Source organism: Lissotriton helveticus, chromosome 6, assembly GCF_964261635.1.
Source record: "Lissotriton helveticus chromosome 6, aLisHel1.1, whole genome shotgun sequence".
Lineage (NCBI taxonomy): Eukaryota > Metazoa > Chordata > Amphibia > Caudata > Salamandridae > Lissotriton > Lissotriton helveticus.
The window spans coordinates 8,826,287-8,844,122 of NC_136067.1; the positions used below are offsets into that span (position 1 = coordinate 8,826,287).

General features: G+C 47.9%; 1 protein-coding gene across 1 annotated transcript in view; it reads right to left on the reverse strand.

Moving 5' to 3' along the window:
• The window catches only part of LOC144762121 (cullin-9-like), a 343,786-nt gene that overhangs the window by 214,823 nt on the left and 111,127 nt on the right, over positions 1 to 17,836 (reverse strand). The window contains exon 9 of the mRNA XM_078647249.1: positions 13,987 to 14,167. Within this exon, the coding sequence (XP_078503375.1) occupies positions 13,987 to 14,167 (181 nt within the window). The remainder of the gene's footprint in view (positions 1 to 13,986; positions 14,168 to 17,836) is intronic.

Below are 17,836 nucleotides of genomic sequence, written 5' to 3' on the forward strand. Positions count from 1 at the left end.
TATTGAACAAAGAGCCAGGACTTTAACTCTTTCCTAAAAGTCAACAAGTTAGGGACTTTCCTCAGGTGAGCTGGCAAGGAGGTCCAAAGCTTGGGTGCCAGAAAACGGAAGGAACGACCCCGATCCGGGCCCGACGTATGGATGGAACAGATGCCAAGGCCAGAGAGGCTGACCTCAGCGTTCTGGCCGGCATATAGAAAGCCAATCGCTTTCTAATATATTTTGCTCCAGAGTCGTGCAGTGCCTTGAAGGCGAGTGTAAGTGCCTTGAAAGCCACCCGTTTCTTAATAGGGAGCCAATGCAATTTTTCCAATAACTCCTTTTCACTGGTTCTACGATGGAGGCCATAGATGGCTCTTGCAGCCGAATTCTGCACTACCTGAATACGCGATAACATCAGGCATGCCCAGGTAGAGGACATTGGAATAATCCAGGCGGGAGCCTATCAAGGCCTGTACAGTGACATTTCGATGCGCCAGAGAAAGCATAGGAAGACATTTCCTAAGCATTTTCAAAATGCCAAAACACTTTCCAACAAGACCTAGGATCTGAGGTTTCAGAGTAAGACCCTCATCGATCTGCACTCCCAGATTCTTAGCCCTGGTGGAAACAGCCGATGGAGGGAACATGGCCGGAGGCCACCAAGACTGCCATCTGGGATCGGCGGGACAGCCAAAAAACAGCAGCTCCGATTTATCGGAGTTGCTATTGAGGCTATGATGTTCAAACCACTCAAACACTGCCCCATGCAGCCTCTGATATGCACGCTGTCAAGATCCGAGCCCTTCTTGCAGGTGAAGAGAAGCTGGGTGTCATCAGCATAAGAAACGATCTGGGCACCGAAGGACTCCGCCAAGGCCGCCAAAGGTGCCAGATAGATATTAAAAAGGGTGGGGCTCAGGACAGAGCCCTGAGGCACCCCGACCTCCAATGGCGGCATTTCAGCGGAGAAAGGGGGGACCCAGACCATTTGGCGGCGGCCAGCTAGGAAGGACTTAAACCAGCTAAACACCACTCCCCGTAGACCGATCTCCCAGAGTCTTGAAAGAAGACCGCTATGGGGTACGGTGTCAAAGGCCGCCGACAAGTCCAGCATCACCAGCATGGCCTTTCCACCTTCATCTAACACCTCACGGATGGCATCGGTGACTTCAAGGAGAGCGGTCTCCGTACTCATGTTGGCACGGAAACCCGACTGAGTGTCATGAAGGATGTTGTTACATTCCAAGAAGTTGGAGAGAGAGATGTGAACATGCTTCTCCACCACTTTTGCCAGTGACGGGAGAAGGGAGATAGGCCTGTAATTGGCATAAGCCAAAGGATCAAGATAAGGCTTTTTTAACAACGGCAGAATCAGGGCGTGCTTCCAGGCCTGAGGGACCTCTCCCGTGCTCAAGGACAGATTGAGCACCGGATTGATCAAGGGGTTGATCACTGAGGCCATTTTCCCAAGATATTTTGCCGGGCAAGGGTCATAAGGTGATCCAGAATTGAGTTTAGAAAGAAGCTCCAAAGAAGAAGAAAGAGATAGAGAGGGAAATTCCGATAGAGAGGGACCATCGCCGGAAAGGGACGTGTAAAGAAGAGAATTAGTGTCAGGGGGAGAAATCAGGTTAGTGGAGGGAAAAGAGTCTTGAATAGTTTTAATTTTGGTGATAAAGACATTAGCGAGATGCGACACCCACGGTTCAGAGTGAGAGTGTTTGGGCAAAACAGAGCTAGGTGAAGTGAACTCCTTTACTATAAGAAAAATGTCTTTACTCGTATCTGCGGCGGCCTCGATTCTTCTAGCATAATAGGCTTTTTTCTCTAGCATGAGGTTACTATGGTAGAGTTTGATGGCTTCCCTATATGCAGTTTTATCCGCTACCTCATAATGCCTGCGCCAGGTACGTTCCGCTTTCTTGCACCTACGCCGCTGTAGGTGTGGAGAAAGTGAAAGAGGATCACCCGCGATGCCGTTGCCACCCAGCAAGCGAAGGGATCGAGCGTCAGGAAGAGAAGAAGATAGCGAGAGTACACCCGGCTTTCCGCCTCAGGTGTAGAAAAAAGAAGAGAAGAGAAGGAATGCCCAGTAAGGTAGGATTACACAGCTACGTAAAATGCACAAAAATGTTTGGGAGCGCTCGCACTCAGCGCGGGAGTCAGTAAAGGCAGCTCTGGCTACGAAAATATAGCAGCGCTAGAAATCAGTGCAGGAGCTAGAGAAATACCGCACCAGTAGGGAGATGCCAGTAGGCGCTAGTGAGCAGCTGTAAGACGCTGGCCCACGGCGCTAAAACAAAAACAAAATGCAGCAGCAAAGAAAGAAGTTAAAAACACTAGTAATCAGCGCAGGGTACAATATGTTTTTTAAAATAAGTTAAGAGCAGTTCGCAATAGCCACCGCACATCCGCACCCAGCCTCCGCCTCAAATCAATTGCGGGAGGGTTCCATACGGCCTGGGTTTACTTTAACTATTAGTCAGGGATCACTAACGCAATCTTAGAACAATACATAATAAGAAATATTAATACAAAGCACATTTAAATATGTTCTAGAGCTGTTAATGAACTATGACTAATAAAGTGAACAACAACAGAAAAGTAATGGTAAAACTGCTGCCCGCCAACCTGGATAATATCCGAGCAAGCAGCAAATGTAGGAGCTGCCTGCTCTAACCTCCATGACCCTTCTGAAACTCAGAGGCCTGGTAGAACACTTACCGGTGCCCTCTTCTGTGATATGCTCCTCTGCAAGGGCTGCAAATCAGTGTGCTTCTCTACTGCGAAGAACTACAATTTTTTGTGCTGCTTGTGTTCTTAAATTCAGCTCTGACAAACAGTTTCACACTCTCGCCTGATGCAGGCTGTGACGTGCACGCTTAGAAGTAGTGTCTGAGCCCTGGGGAAAAGCCGGATGTGCGCACCCTACAGGAAACACTGCTCCTAACTACATATGAGGTGAGATCATTAAACACCAATATACAACATGAGGATAGTTGTATGGCAGTATATGAAGCTCTTAATAACAGAACTGTGAGAAAGCCATCAACTAACCTGCTTACCAACTTTGAGTGTTATCCTTAAATCCAACCATTTTACCTTTAATGGTAAACACGATCTGCAGATACAAGGAACGTCCATGGGCACTCGGACGGCTCCATCCTGTGCAAATATCTTCAATGGCAAACTAGAGAACTGTACACTTGCTACTTCTAGCATCAAACCACTGGTGTGGCTACGATACATTGATGACATATTTATACTATGGAACGAAGGAGGTGGAAAGCTTTACAGCTTATATCAACAGTATCCATCCAAACATCAAATTCACCAGCAGCAATACTAAACAGAAGCACCATCTCCCTTTTCTGGATGTGCTGTTCGCCATTCATGAAGAGAAAATTACAAGTGATCTGTACCACAAGCCTACGGGTGCTCATCTGTATCTAAACTGGACTTCCTGTCACCCACAACACACTGATCCCCGCATCATCGGCAGTCGTGCACTCAGAATAAGAAGCATTTGCAGCAAGGAGGACTCTTGTAAAGAAAATCTACGTTAGCTTGCAAGATTATTTCAGAGGCTATCCTCTGCCTATCATAAAGTATCAGAAGGACACGTCTTTGCAGTTACTCAAGGAAGTCCCGATCGGGAATGTCAATAGCAGAAACAAAAGTGAATGAATCCCATTTGTGGTCGACTTGCACCCTTCAGCTCCAGAACTACAAAAACATTTCCCTTATTAGTCATCTATAAAAAATTACAAAGGTGTTTTATTAGGAAGCCGCTGATCCTTGCTATTACTGAGCTCCAAATTTACAAGCTCTTATTGTGAGAGCTGAAGAACTCAAGCAAGCTGTAACAGAGGCCGGGGGTCATTACTCGATTCTAAAAGGTGCTTCGGATGTGAATACCTTTCACAAACTCAGTCACATTTTCTGTTACGAGAAAGACCTATGACATACGACAGCCTCTTACATGTCAATCAACATGCATTATGTATGTGATTCAGTGCCAATACCACAGCTGTACAAAACAATATGCAGGGCAAACTGCGAATGACCTCCGAGCACAAATCAGGAATCATAAACCAACAATAATTAGTAAGAAACTTCAGCAGTAGCCAATCATTTTAACCTTGTGGTCCGTTAGCTATCAGATTTGAATATTTTCCCCGTGGAACATGACTTAAAGGAAGAACTATTGGACTAGCGGGGAATTGCACTATGTCCAGAATAGCTCAGATGAAAACGATCATCCGAGAGGGAGTCAGGTGTGACTTCGGCACATTGATAGAGAACACCAGTGAATGTAGGAGGTCTGCTGTAGTCTTGAGATGGGAGACGACTGCCTGGGGCGAGATAGTCTTCAACATGCAGTTATCAAGGTAGATGAGCTGCAACCATCACCCTCATGAAGATCCGCGGGGCACTGGTAAGGCCTAAATGGAACACAGCAAATAAGTTCTCATGGCCCACCATGAACCGCAAGTAACATTGGCGGACTGCCAGGATCGGTATATGAAAATATGCGTCCTGCGAGTCCAACGCTACCATCCAATCTCCAGGGCAGACAGCACCAGAGCCAGAGTAAGCATTTTGAACTTTTGCTTTTCAGAAAGTAGTTGTGGGGGCGTGGATCTAGAATAGGACAAAGTCCTCTGCCCTTTTTTGGCACCAGAAAGTACCAGGAATACCAACCACTACCTACTTCAGATGTCAGCACCGTCTCAATAGCATCTTTGGCTCAAAAAAACCTGTAATTCCTCCCACAGGAGTGAAAGGTGTTCCTCTGTCAGCCGATCAGAGGGCGGTGACATGGGCTTCAGGTTTTCCATAAAGGGTCGGACAATCTGAAGCCCCCATTTGTGCAAAGTTATTGTTTGCCATTGGGGCCGGATCCTGTCGCCAACTGGCTGTCCATGATGGCCTGAGGACATATTAACGGGGCTTTGAGGCTGCTGGGGGAGGGGCGGATTGGAGGACTGGGTAGACCTCTGGCCTTGGTTCCCACAAGGTCTGTGGGAGCCACGTCCGTGGTATGAAAGGACTGAGGAGCCTGGTGGCCGTGGTGGGTAGGGGTGAAAGGACAAGGCTGGTATCCCCTGCCGTAGCCACGGAAGGAGTGATAGGCAGATTGTGGCTACTGAGGGGCCATGGTGAGCCCCAATGATCTAGCGGTGGGTAGGCCTTTACAAAGGTTTCTAGCCTCTTGGATTCCCTATTCAGTGGTGTGGTAGGGGTTGCGCCAGGGTCAACTTGGGTGATGGCCCTGTGCACAGGAGTTGGCCCAGGCCCCAAGCAGGACATTAGTGAGGGCTTCATGAAAGGGGAGTCGGGGTTCTGAGAGGAATACCCCTGGTTGAAGCACCTCCGTTAAGACGTTTGCCTTGACTTCCAATGTAGGTAGCATAAGGTCCAGGACCTCAGCCGCTCTCCCACCATCATTGCAAAGGAGGCCTCCTCCATGGACACTGCAGGAGGAGAGAGGAGGCCAGCGTCTGGTGAGGTATCCTACACACTTTCATCAGCCAGTTCCTCAAACCAGTTACCCTCTGCCATGATCTCTTCTAGGAGGTCGGGATAACTATAGGCATCCTCAGATCCCCTCCAGTCATATTCCTCACAGGCCTTTCTGGAAAAAAAGGCTGTCACGGACTCAGACTGCTTGGTTCCGGTCTACACCGGTCCAGCTCCGCATTGGAGTTAGGAATTATGATGGGATCAGCACCTCTGGAATGAACCCCGGTGGAGGTAATTGTGACCGGGGTCAGTAAAGAGCCAGGAACAGATCCTGAGAGCACGACAGGCCTGAGGACAAACACCAAACACTCCAGCAGAAGTCCAATGGGGGCCCCTTTAGGACGCGTTGTCGTAATTTGGCATTGATTGCGTTAGCGTTGGCTTAAGCCATCTTGTATTTAGAGGCTATCTTGCCCGTTTTGTGGAATCCATTTTGTATTTCTGTCAGCCATTTTGTTTGCCATGTGCTACCATGTGCTCGCCATGTGCTCTGTCCTACCTTGCTGTTCTCTGCTCTTGAAATCTGCCCAGAGACGAGATATATTTAGCATCTTCCACCTTCGCACATGCTCAGTTGAGCTTGCAGCTGTCCTTGCAGCTGTTAGTAGTATGTAACTGTCAGGATGTGTTTACTAGCATTGGCAAACTGTTAACTCCTCCTACTTGTCGACTGTGCATTTCTATATGACCTTATATGTACATAAAACCTTCTTCTGTACTTGTACCGCCTTCTTTTGAGCCCCTGTGTGGGTATAAAAGGACCATGCTCCTTCTGTTCAGTGTGCTACTTCATACATTACCGAAGGGTGCTGTGTGAATGTAGTTCCACCTCATGAGGTTAATAAACTCTGTCTTTTCTATTCCAGTTTCTGTGTCAACTTCTATTCTATGGTCTGAGGACTCTGTGCAGAGAAGGAAGAACCCCTAGCACTGGTAGGCCTTGCTGAGGCCCCCAACTAAAGCGTGGGGCCTAAAGGCACTCCAGAGGGGTCTGACCGCCCAAAAAGGAGGTGCATGGCCTTAGAAAATCATTTGAGTTGGGCGGGGGTAGCTCGGCTCCAGGAAATTAGTGGGAGCGGGGAGCAGACCCAGACTCAAGCTCCACGAGAAGAAATGCGTTACTTACCTGTAACAGCAGTTATCCAGTATTGGTGTCTTTCATAGATTCACATGCCTGAATCATTCCCCGTCGTCGAGATGGGAGCCCCGGTAATAGAAAAGTAATGTCCTATAGACATACATAGAGAAAAATAGGCCTAAGGGCCTTGCCTTAGTAGCCTATCTATGTCCTTTTGTGAAAAGGACCAAATTTCCAAAGGTAGCCAATCAGCTACCACCTCCCTCTAGAACCTTCCTGCCAGGAGCCTCAGTCTCTCAGATTTTCGTACGCACCAAGCTAGGTAGACGTAAGATATGCTCTGTAGTGAGAGATGAGTCCTTCCTGGGGAGGTGGGAGGGTTGCATGTGAATCTATGAAAGACACCAATACTGGATAACTGCTGTTACAGGTAAGTAACGCATTTCTTATCCAGTATTATGGGTGTCTTTCATAGATTCACATGCCTGAATCAGAATAGCAAGCAATACATTATGCACATATGCGATGGAATATAACAGTCTGAGATAATACATATCATGTGACTAGATACCATCAGTAATATAGAGAGTAAAGTAAATAAATGTGCATACCATTGCAGGACGGTGGGAAGTAGGAAGGCTCATCTTACTGGAAGAGATGGCGAAGTACAGCTTGGCCCACAGCTGCATCCTGCATCAGTTCCGTGTCCAGGCAGTAGTGTCTGGTAAAGGTGTGCGGCGATTTCCAGGTGGCCGCTCTGCAGATATCCAGAATCGGTACACCAGCGAATAGTGCTGCCGATGTGGACACAGCTCTCGTGGAATGTGCTCGGACTGAGGAATGTAATGGACGTCCGGCTTTGTCATGACAAAATGCAATTGTTGCCGATATCCATCTGGAAATGGATTGTTTGGAGAGTGGCATGCCTTTTCTCGGCCTGCTGAAGGCAACGAAAAGTTGTTTGGTCTTTCTGAAAGCTTTCGTTTTGTCCAGGTAAAATTTTAGACATCTCTTAATGTCCAAAGAGTGAAGAGATCTTTCCGCCACTGTGCCTGGGTTCGGGAAGAATGAGCGAAGCACAAGCGGTTCATTGAGATGGAAGTCCGAGGGGACTTTAGGAATGAAACGTGGGTTGGTTCTTAAGATGACTCTGTCTTCTCTAAATTGCAAGAAAGGATCCTGTATCGAAAGAGCTTGCAACTCACTGACTCTTCTGGCTGATGTTAGAGCTAAAAGAAGTGCAGTTTTCCAGGAAACGTATTTGAGTTCAGCCCTATGGATAGGTTCAAATGGATGTTTCATTAACTGATTGAGTACAATATTCAGATGCCACGTTGGTGGTATTCGTCTTGGTCTAGGGAAAGATCTGTAAAGCCCTTTAAGGAACTGTTTTATCAGTCTGTTGGACCATAGTGAAGGGCCTTTTGAAGACCTGGTGAAGCGAGAGATTGCTGCCAGGTGTACCCTGATGGAAGCATGCGCCAGACCTGTTTGGGCCAGATGCAGGAGATAAGGCAGTATCTGCTCTGGAGTGATTCTAAAAGGGTGTATATTGTTGTCTTTACACCAAATACAAAAGCGCTTCCATTTCAAGGAATAAGTTTTGTTCGTGCTAACTGCTCTTGCTTTAGCTAGGACTTCTTTGCACTCCTGCGGGATGCTTAGGTGACAGAATTCTCGGTACTCAGGAGCCAAGCCGATAATCTGAGAGATGTCAGATTCGGGTGGAGTATCTGGCCTTTGGACATCGAGAGTAGAGAAGGATGTTGAGGCAGTTGGATTGATGGACGGACTGAGAGGCGTCGGAGGTCCGCGAACCAATGTTGTCTCGGCCAGTATGGGGCCATGAGAATCAATGTGCAATGCTCCATTTTCATCTTCCGGATGACTCTGCTGATCAGGGGAAATGGCGGAAACGCGTACGCAAACACGTTGCGCCATGCGATGGAAAATGCATTTCCTAATGACCCCTGTTGGGGATGCCAACTTGCGAAGCTTTGGCATTTTTTGTTCTCCTTGGTGGCAAAGAGGTCTATTTGAGGTGTTCCCCATGCCGAGAAGATGTTGTCTAGAACTTGCTGGTTCAGTTCCCATTCGTGGGACATTGACCTCTGTCTGCTGAGAGCGTCTGCTATGACGTTGTCTTTTCCTGGGACATACTCCGATGTTAATGTGATGTTGTTGAGCAGTAGCCAGCTCCAAATTTTTTGTGATTCGCGAGACAGCGTCAGCGAGCGTGTCCCTCCCTGCTTGTTTAAGTAGTGCATTGTGGTCGTGTTGTCTGTCCTCACTAGCACTGCAGAATTTTTGATGCGAGGGAGGAATGCCTGTAGGGAGTGAAGGACTGCACGTAGTTCTAGGAGGTTGATATGCAGAGCCTTCTCTTGCTCCGACCATCTGCCGCTGATTTGTAAGTCTTGAAGGACTGCACCCCAGCCTTCGAGAGAAGCGTCCGTCGTTATGACGTGTGGAGTTTCTGGTAACAAGAACGTGAGACCTTTGGATAGGTTCTTGTGCTTCATCCACCAGCCCAGCGTCTTGGATATCTGTCGAGTGACGACTATGTGATCCTCGAAGGAATCTGTACATTGGGTCCACTGTTTGGTCAGGGCCTCCTGAAGGGGGCGCATTCTGAGCCGACAGTGAGGGATGAGTAGAATGCAGGAAGACATCATCCCTAGAAGAGATTTGAAAATCCTTACTTTGATGGTTGGTTTTGAAGATATCGCGGTAGCTAGAGTCATCAGTTTGTTTTTTCTTTCCAGAGATGGGAAAGCTTTGGAGGAAATGGTGTTTATAGTGGCCCCCAGAAATGTTATTATCCTGGTGGGTTGTAAAGTAGATTTTTCGAAGTTGAGAGTCAAACCCAGGTTCCGGAAAATGTTGAGACAGGCGTTGGAAGACAGCTGTGCGTCCGTGAGAGACGGTGCTTTCACCAGCCAGTCGTCTAGGTAGGGGAAGACCTGGTGATTCTGTTGTCTCAGGTAAGCTGCCACAGGAGCCAGGCACTTTGTAAAAATGCGAGGTGCTGATTTGAGGCCAAATGGGAGGACACAAAATTGGTAATGGAGACCTGCTACTTCGAATCGTAGGAATTTTTTGTGTCGTTTGTGTATTGGGATATGGTAATATGCATCTTGCAGGTCCAAAGATGTCATAAAGTCTCCTTCCTCCAGGGAGCCTAAGATTTCCTGGATAGTCACCATACGAAACGATTGGCTTTTCAGGAAGGCATTGAGTGCCCTGAGATCTAGAATGGGCCTCCATTTCTTCTTTTTCTGTTGGATTAAAAAGAAGCGGGAATAAAATCCCTTTCCCTTTTGAGCTGATGGGACTCGCTCTATTGCTCCCTTTTTTATCATGGAAGAGATTTCCTGCAGTAACAGACGAAGGTGTCTGTGATGATGTTTGTGAGGAGGGGTGAACGGTGGGATGGAGTTGAATTCCAAGGTGTGACCGTGTTGAATCAATTGTAGTACCCACCGATCCGTCGTAATCCTTTTCCAATTTTGGAGGAAATGTGTTAGCTTGCCACCAATTTTGAGCGGACCGGACGGTGGGGGGACTGGCTGCGGGAATTGGTCATTGTCTTCCGCCAGCCGTTTTCTTTTGCGATTTGCCTCTGAAGTTCGGTCTCCCGTAGGGGGTCTGACGACTTTGTTGTTGCTGCCGCTGTGGATATTGGGAGCGATTTTGATTATATGTGGATTTGCCTTGATAAGATCCTCTGTACGTGGATTGTCCTCGTCCTCTGTGCCCTCGAAAGGACTGGTTCCTGAATTGTAAAGTCCCGAGAGCCCTTGCAGTATCGGTGTCTTTCTTTATCGTCTGCAAGGCTTCATCTATTTTAGCTCCAAATAGTAGTTGTCCGTCATAGGGCATATCTACAACTTTGGTTTGTACTTCCTGTCTGAAGGACGTCGCTTTGAGCCAACCTTGCCTGCGCAAAACTGCGGCACCTGCAAGCTGTCTGAAGCCTGTCATGGCGACATCGACAGCTGAGTCTATGATTTCTGATGCCGATATTTGACCTTCATGAAGGAGTGCCTGGACCTCATTTTTCAAGTCATCAGGCACGTGCGTGAGATATGGAGCAATATCTTCCCATAGTTGCCTATTGTATCTGCCCAGCAGAGCAATGGCGTTGGCCACTTTGACCGTCATGGCTGACGTTGTGGAGAAGCGTTTGCCTATGCCATCCAATTTCCTGCCCTCCTTGTCTGGTGGTGCTGAGAGTGGCGAGGATGGGTTTCTGGAGTTCTTCTGGGCGGCTTGAGTGACGACCGAATCAGGTTTTGGATGTGAATTAAAACAAGTGGCTGCCGTTGACGGAGCCCTATATTTTTTGTCCAGTCTAGGGACCACTATTGAAACAGATGCAGGTGTTTGCATGAGTTGTAGCCCCTGTTCCCAGATATGTTCTATTATGGGAATGGATCGTGCCTCCTTTCTTATGGGGTCTTTGAAGTCATACAAGAAACAATCTGTTACTTTTGTTTCCATTGCCATGTGAAATCTGGTGGCCGCTCTCTCTATTAAATTGTGGAATCCACCGATATCCACTGGTGGAGAGTCTGATGTGCTGGGTTCCGGTGTGGCCGGAGAATGAGCAACGTAATCCTCATCATCTCTGTTTTGAGAGAGGTCATCTCTAACCTCACCTTCCTCAGGAGGTTCGTCGTCATCATCAGAGGATTGTATGTTGTGAACCTGTTCAGTATCTTGAGGAATAACCAAAGGCGTTGGTCTTGCCCTTGGTGATCTTTGCTGTGTGGAAGATTCTTGAGAATTGCCATGTGATGGTGTCGCTGACGATTCTGGGAATCTCTTTTTATAGTCTGTGATCAGGAATTGAAGATCCTGAACTATCTCGGCCGGTAATACGATCATTGGAGTGACTTGAGTATGTACCTGAGCCTGAATAGTTTCTTCCGTAAATATAACATCATCTCCGTCATCGTCAGTACTCTGGCATTTGACGTTGAGATCTGACGGGCTAGTAGCTTGTTCGAAGTGGTCATCATCTGATTCGTCAGCTTGAAGTATGTGAGAAGGAAGCAGTGATTGAACCCTACTGGGTGATGTTAATTCGGGCGTAATAGGGAGTTTGGTGACCTTTTTTGATGGAATTAACTCCGCTTTTTTCCATGGCGTCGATGATGTCGTCGTCGACGAGGTCGTCGACGAGGTCGTCGACGGTATCGCCGTCGATCGCTTTTCAAGCGTCGAGTGTCCCTTCGCCGATGAAGCTGTCGTCGACGAGGCGGTCGTCGACGGAGTAGCCGTCGACGGTGCCTTCGCCGTCGACGGAGTTGGCGTCGACGGTGCCTTCGCCGTCGTCGATGTGGTCGTCGACGGTGCCTTCGCCGTCGTCGTGGACGTCGACGGCAGTTTTGTCGTCGGCGTCGTAGTAGCCGTCGACGGTGTAGTTGTCGTCGGCGGTGCTCCTACCGTCGTCGGTGTCTTCGTCGACGATGCGGTGGACGTCGACTGAATTCTCGTCGACGATGTCGGTGTTTTCTGTTTTGTCAACGTCGACGGAGATGACGACGGAGTTTTGACAAACGATTGCTGTTTTTTAATAAGTACAATCGACGATATTGGCTTACCCGTCGTCGACGAGTGGGTGGTCGTCGTCGTTGAAGTCAAGGCTGACGATGCCACCGTCGTCGAGATCGTCGTCGTCGATGTGGAAACATAGTTCGTTTTTCTTGAAGATAATGTCATCGAAGTAGACGACGAGGACTGCGATGGCTTTCTGAAGGTTGCAGCATCCTTCACAGACGTATCAGATCTTGCCTCAGAAGACTTTGAAGTAGTCTTTTTGTGAGGGACGTCTGGATGGCCAGGGGAAGCCTCCCTTGGCCTTTTTAAGGACAGTTTTGAGGAAACTGAAGCCATTTCACTGCCCTCCGAGGAGAGCACCTCAACATCTCTGGTTTTTAGTCTGTTTAGCCAGAGGAGCAGTCTGCCTTCTCTATCCTTAAGGGTTTTGGTAGAGAATGTTCTACATACCCTGCAGTCCTTTACTGTGTGGTCAGGGTAGAGGCAGTAGAGGCAAGTCTCATGCTTGTCGTCGACGTGCAGTCTCTTCTTGCCACAAGAAGAACAAGCTCTGAATAGTCCTCTTTTCTGTTGTTCAGCCATATTTGAAGTAGAATCCAAGTTTTTGTGAAGAAAGTAAAGAATTTGAAGAAACCTGAGGAGAGCTCAGGTGGGGACTCCCTAGCACAACGTGCGGTAGAAAATCTGAGAGACTGAGGCTCCTGGCAGGAAGGTTCTAGAGGGAGGTGGTAGCTGATTGGCTACCTTTGGAAATTTGGTCCTTTTCACAAAAGGACATAGATAGGCTACTAAGGCAAGGCCCTTAGGCCTATTTTTCTCTATGTATGTCTATAGGACATTACTTTTCTATTACCGGGGCTCCCATCTCGACGACGGGGAATGATTCAGGCATGTGAATCTATGAAAGACACCCATAATACTGGATAAGAAGGCAAGATCGCGCCTTGATTTGTGACGTTGTTCCAGCGACTCGTCCAATGACTTGGGCAGGCGCGGAGAAGTCAAGGAACGCTTCGACATCTTTTGGTGAACTTACCTGAAAAAGTACGGGAACGAGAAGCTGACTGGTGCGAGCGACTCGGAAAGTGGTCCCAGAATATTCCTTGCAACCAAAAGGGGTGCGGAATCGCGTGTTGGGCAGCCAGGAGCTTCATGGCTCGCTCTCACACTGCCTTCGGACGCATGGTCTTCCAATCTGAGCAAGCCCTGGAGTAGTGGTCAGGCTCCACGCACCAAAGGCCGACCAAGTTTCCTGGAGACCGGCACCACCAGGCTTTAAACCAGTAGGTTTTTAGGGGGCACAGTACAAAATGATAGTAAAAGGCCACACTGGTTTAAAGTGTTCTATAAAAAGAAAAAAAAAGTCCTGTCAAAAAATAACAAAGGGACTTCGATCCTGATCCGTGCTGATGGCGCAGAAAAGAAGGAACCTCGGTCAGCGCGCTGGGGTGGCTCCTATACAGGCACCCCCCACACGTCACTACCAGCCCAGACGATGCCACGTGTAGGAGAATGAGGAAACCTACTGGTGCGCAAGGAGACCGCTCAGAAAAGGTTTTCAGATCCAGTGTAACGCTTGGGGAATATTCCAAGATAAGGAATCCGCGGCTAGAAATCTCGATCAGATATCACAATTTAAGTATACTAAGACAGGACACGTTAATGATATGCTCTTGAGCAAGTCATGCTTTTCTCCTGTCCTCCACCCCACAATCATCAGCATACACACAATCAAAGCAACAAACTGCCGCAATACCAATCAATTCATGGCATTTCAGCTAGTTAACTGAGAAAGGTACAAGCGAAGCCTTCATCAGAAGCAGTTCGGCACTCACCTTGTATCACTTTTGATGAGTGGCCTCTCACGACCCACCTCCTCATCAAGGAGCTGGATAAGGACTCCGAGCCCAGCCACCTGCAGCACAAGTTCAGAGCTTGATTTTCTGATTACATCAATGGCGTCACCAAATCTCTCCACGAAGCTCTTCTTCGCCTGCCCCTTCGAACTGCTGGACACTACGGTTCAAACAACAAACCATCAATGAGTATCTCAGAAGGGCATCCCATGTATGCACCATCGTCTTTCTGCCCTAAAAAAGTGATATAAAATAAAGAGAAACGCTGTGGTCTTACATTTCTTGTAGCTCTAACAAACCTAAAGCACGAAGATGACGGATACCTAAACAGGGCAGGCACAAGTCCAAATATTACTCTTTCACTGCTTGAAGGGCAAACATTCCAAATTACCTTTTCTGTTTATTTTCACCATTACCATTTCTGACCGTGCTGTGCAGAAATCCTGGTAAAAGTGGATGTTAACGCATCATCAGGGTTTTTAAAATCTATTATAGAGGCCTGTTACCAAGAATGTTTGCTTTCATATCAAACTAAGGAATAGTGAGACAAACCCATAAATGATTAAAAGAATGCAAAGGTTAGAATTACAATCACAATGCAAACTATGCATTTAAAAGCTTAAAGCACAAGTTACTACTTGTGTAACGATATATCTGTAAGAGACATTAGTTAGTGATAGATTCCTTACCTTAGAATAATTCCCAGGCGTCAGACTGGATCCGGAATTTTTTTGCGTAGCAGTACCCATGCGCGTCGGTAGGCGTCGTCTGCGGCTCCGCATCCGTCGTCGGGGTGCCGTGATGACGTCGTCGGAGTACTTAGACGCCGCCTCCACGTGCTGACGTCAGTTCTTATACACAGCTTTTCCGCGCCAGAAGCGCTGAGCCATGATAGAACCTACACTGGTGCCATGAAACTAGTGCCCTGAAAGGGGATGACCTTAACCCTAGATATCGGTTCGCAGAACGGGGAAATTGGGTGGATCGGTAAGGAATCTATCACTAACTAATGTCTCTTACAGATATATCGTTACACAAGTAGTAACTTGTGCATCTGAAAGAGACACGTTAGTGATAGATTCCTTACCTTATAATAGAGACCCCAGCAATACCAACCCTGGTGGTGGGTCTGCGAACCAATAATCACACCAGAAAGTCCTGGAGGTCGGAACGGCCAAAGAAGCCATCCCTCCGGACTTGGCTGTCCAGGCAGTAGTGTTGTGCAAACGTGTGCAGCGAGGCCCACGTAGCTGCCTGACAGATGTCCTGCAAGGGCACTCCTCGGCCCAGGGCAGTTGTAGTCGCCGTGGCCCGAGTGGAATGAGCCCTCTGTCCAACAGGAGGTTCCTTCTTAGCCATGGAGTAACATGCCTGGATACACAAGATGATCCACCGAGAGATGGTCCTCTTGTGCACCGCTTTCCCCTTCTTCGCGCCCACGTAGCCAACAAAGAGTTGGTCACCCACCCTAAACTGGCGTGTGCGGTCTAGATAGAATGACAGCGCACGTTTTGGGTCCAGACGATGGAGCCGCTCTTCCTCTTTAGAGGGATGCGGAGGCGGGAAGAAGGTGAGCAAGGTGATAGACTGCCCGATGTGAAAGGCCGTGACAACCTTGGGCAGGAAAGATGGCTTAGTATGCAACACAACCTTGTCCGGATGTACAGAAAGGAAAGGTGGAGTACAAGAAAGAGCCTGGAGCTCACTCACTCTCCTGGCAGAGGTGATGGCAACCAGGAAAGCAGTCTTCAGAGTAAGAAGGCGGAGAGGACAGTTATGAAGTGGCTCAAAGGGAGCGCACATCAGAAAGGTAAGAACCAGGTTCAAGTCCCACTGAGGCATCACAAACGGAACAGGAGGGAACATGTGTGTGATGCCCTTCAAAATCCTATTTACAATTGGGGACTTGAATAAAGATGGCTGATCAGGTAGCCTTAAGAAGGCGGAAAGGGCAGAAAGGTAGCCCTTGATAGTGCGTGTATCAAGAGGGAGAGAGAGGACCAGAAAGCTAGTCCATATCCCCCGGTTTATATATTGTAAATCAAAAAGAGACTAGCTTAATTAATCAAGGAAAAAACAAAAAAATGATTTAATTTATCAAGGACTCAAGTATGTTTCGTCACCGGTTAGTGGCACCTGGTAGGTGTGCTCATGAAGCCCTCACCCACCAACCTAGTTGGTGGCATGCTTCATCATCGGGCCCACCCAGTGACACCTAGCGTGTCCCGGGTGTGCTTCGACGTCTGATTACAGCGGAGCAGGTATGTCGCTGTGTGTGCGGTGAAGACTGTTATGAATAGTGGGTTTAAAACGGCTTGGCGGGGATCCCAGTGCCCGGGGGCAAATTACACTTTAATGGCTGGGTCACCGTCAGCGGTTAAAAAATAAGGCTGTTGGATGTTAGAGGCGAGTTACGACCTCCCACATCCTGGGATGTGTCAACATGTTTCAGCCAGTGCCTTATGAATAAGCTGGCTTTCTTCAGGACGGGTAAAAGGGTGTGTGCAGTTAAAACTAGTGGGTGTATAATTCAGACTATGTGTATACACGCCCTAAAGTGTTTTTCTATGTGTGAGTGGGGGATTCCCATCTCAGAAAACACCTGTACATAGAACATATAGGACAAGGACAAAACATACAAGGAAAAAGTTAGAGTCACTTGACTGTATGACTTATATACAGTTGGTTGCCGGCTTTATAGCGGTGTAGGTGCTGGCTATAAGCGGCTATGGTGTAATGGTATTGGTGGTACCATTAGAGTGGGGTTCGCACTGGATTTCGAAGGTGGGGTGGCTAAAACACGAATTGTACAAGGTTAGTGCACAGTGGTACATGAGGAAACATAAGAGTTCATTCTTTAAATAGTGCTACTTCATGGTTTGAGAAGTGGCATGGGTTGACCCTGTGGAATAAAGACAATGGTTTTGCCACAAAGTATAGAGAGAGAGAGAGAGACCTGTGGGAGAGAAAACGCTTACCAGAGGTGTTGGTCGGTCAATGTACTCACAGAATTCTTGGTCAGAGCCTGCTGTAGACCTGTACTGCCTCCTTCGCTGAACCGGTAAGGAATGGCCCTGAAGGTGAGCTTTTTATACTTCTAGTTGATTGCTTGATTGTTTTCACCTGTATGGTGGAGAAAGGGTAGAGAGACTCGAACTATCGAGTCATCGCGCTCGCGAGCGCTAGGCATTGCAGTGGTGTGGTTCCGCGCATGCGCGTTGTAATGCGCCTTTACCGCGCATGCGCGGGGGAGTGCTGTTTCTGCGCATGCGCGCCTGCGGGAGCGTCAGCGCTACTCGCTTGCGCATGCGCGAGCAAGGCTATGCGAGGTAGCGTAATTTGAAAGCCATCTGGTGTAGGTGGTCGTCTGAAAGCCATCTGGTATGGGTGGCATAAAGAAAGTTTATCTGGCTTGAGGGTGCATAGAGTCTATGAGTTGGTAATGCTGGAATTAAGGAGAAATGGGACATGCTTCATTATAACCAGACATTGGTCTGTGAATGGGTGGCACAGTTGAAGGGTCACGTGCATTTTACGTGTATGACAAAGAGTTCCAGGGAATGGCATCGTTGAGCCCATTGGTGGCTGTTGAAAGACGATATATCCATCTTTGTTCTTTACCTAGGAGTTTTTTGTCATTTTCAACAACACTTTCAGGGATTTGCTCAATTATTGTCCAATTGAAGTCATTGGGTGTGTGACAGTGGGTGATGAAATGGTTTGTCAATTTGCTTACGTTTTTCTTGCATCGTATGGTGCTTCGATGCTCTGTGATTCTGGTTTTGATCTTCCGGGTGGTCATCCCCACATATCGGAGCCCACATGTGCA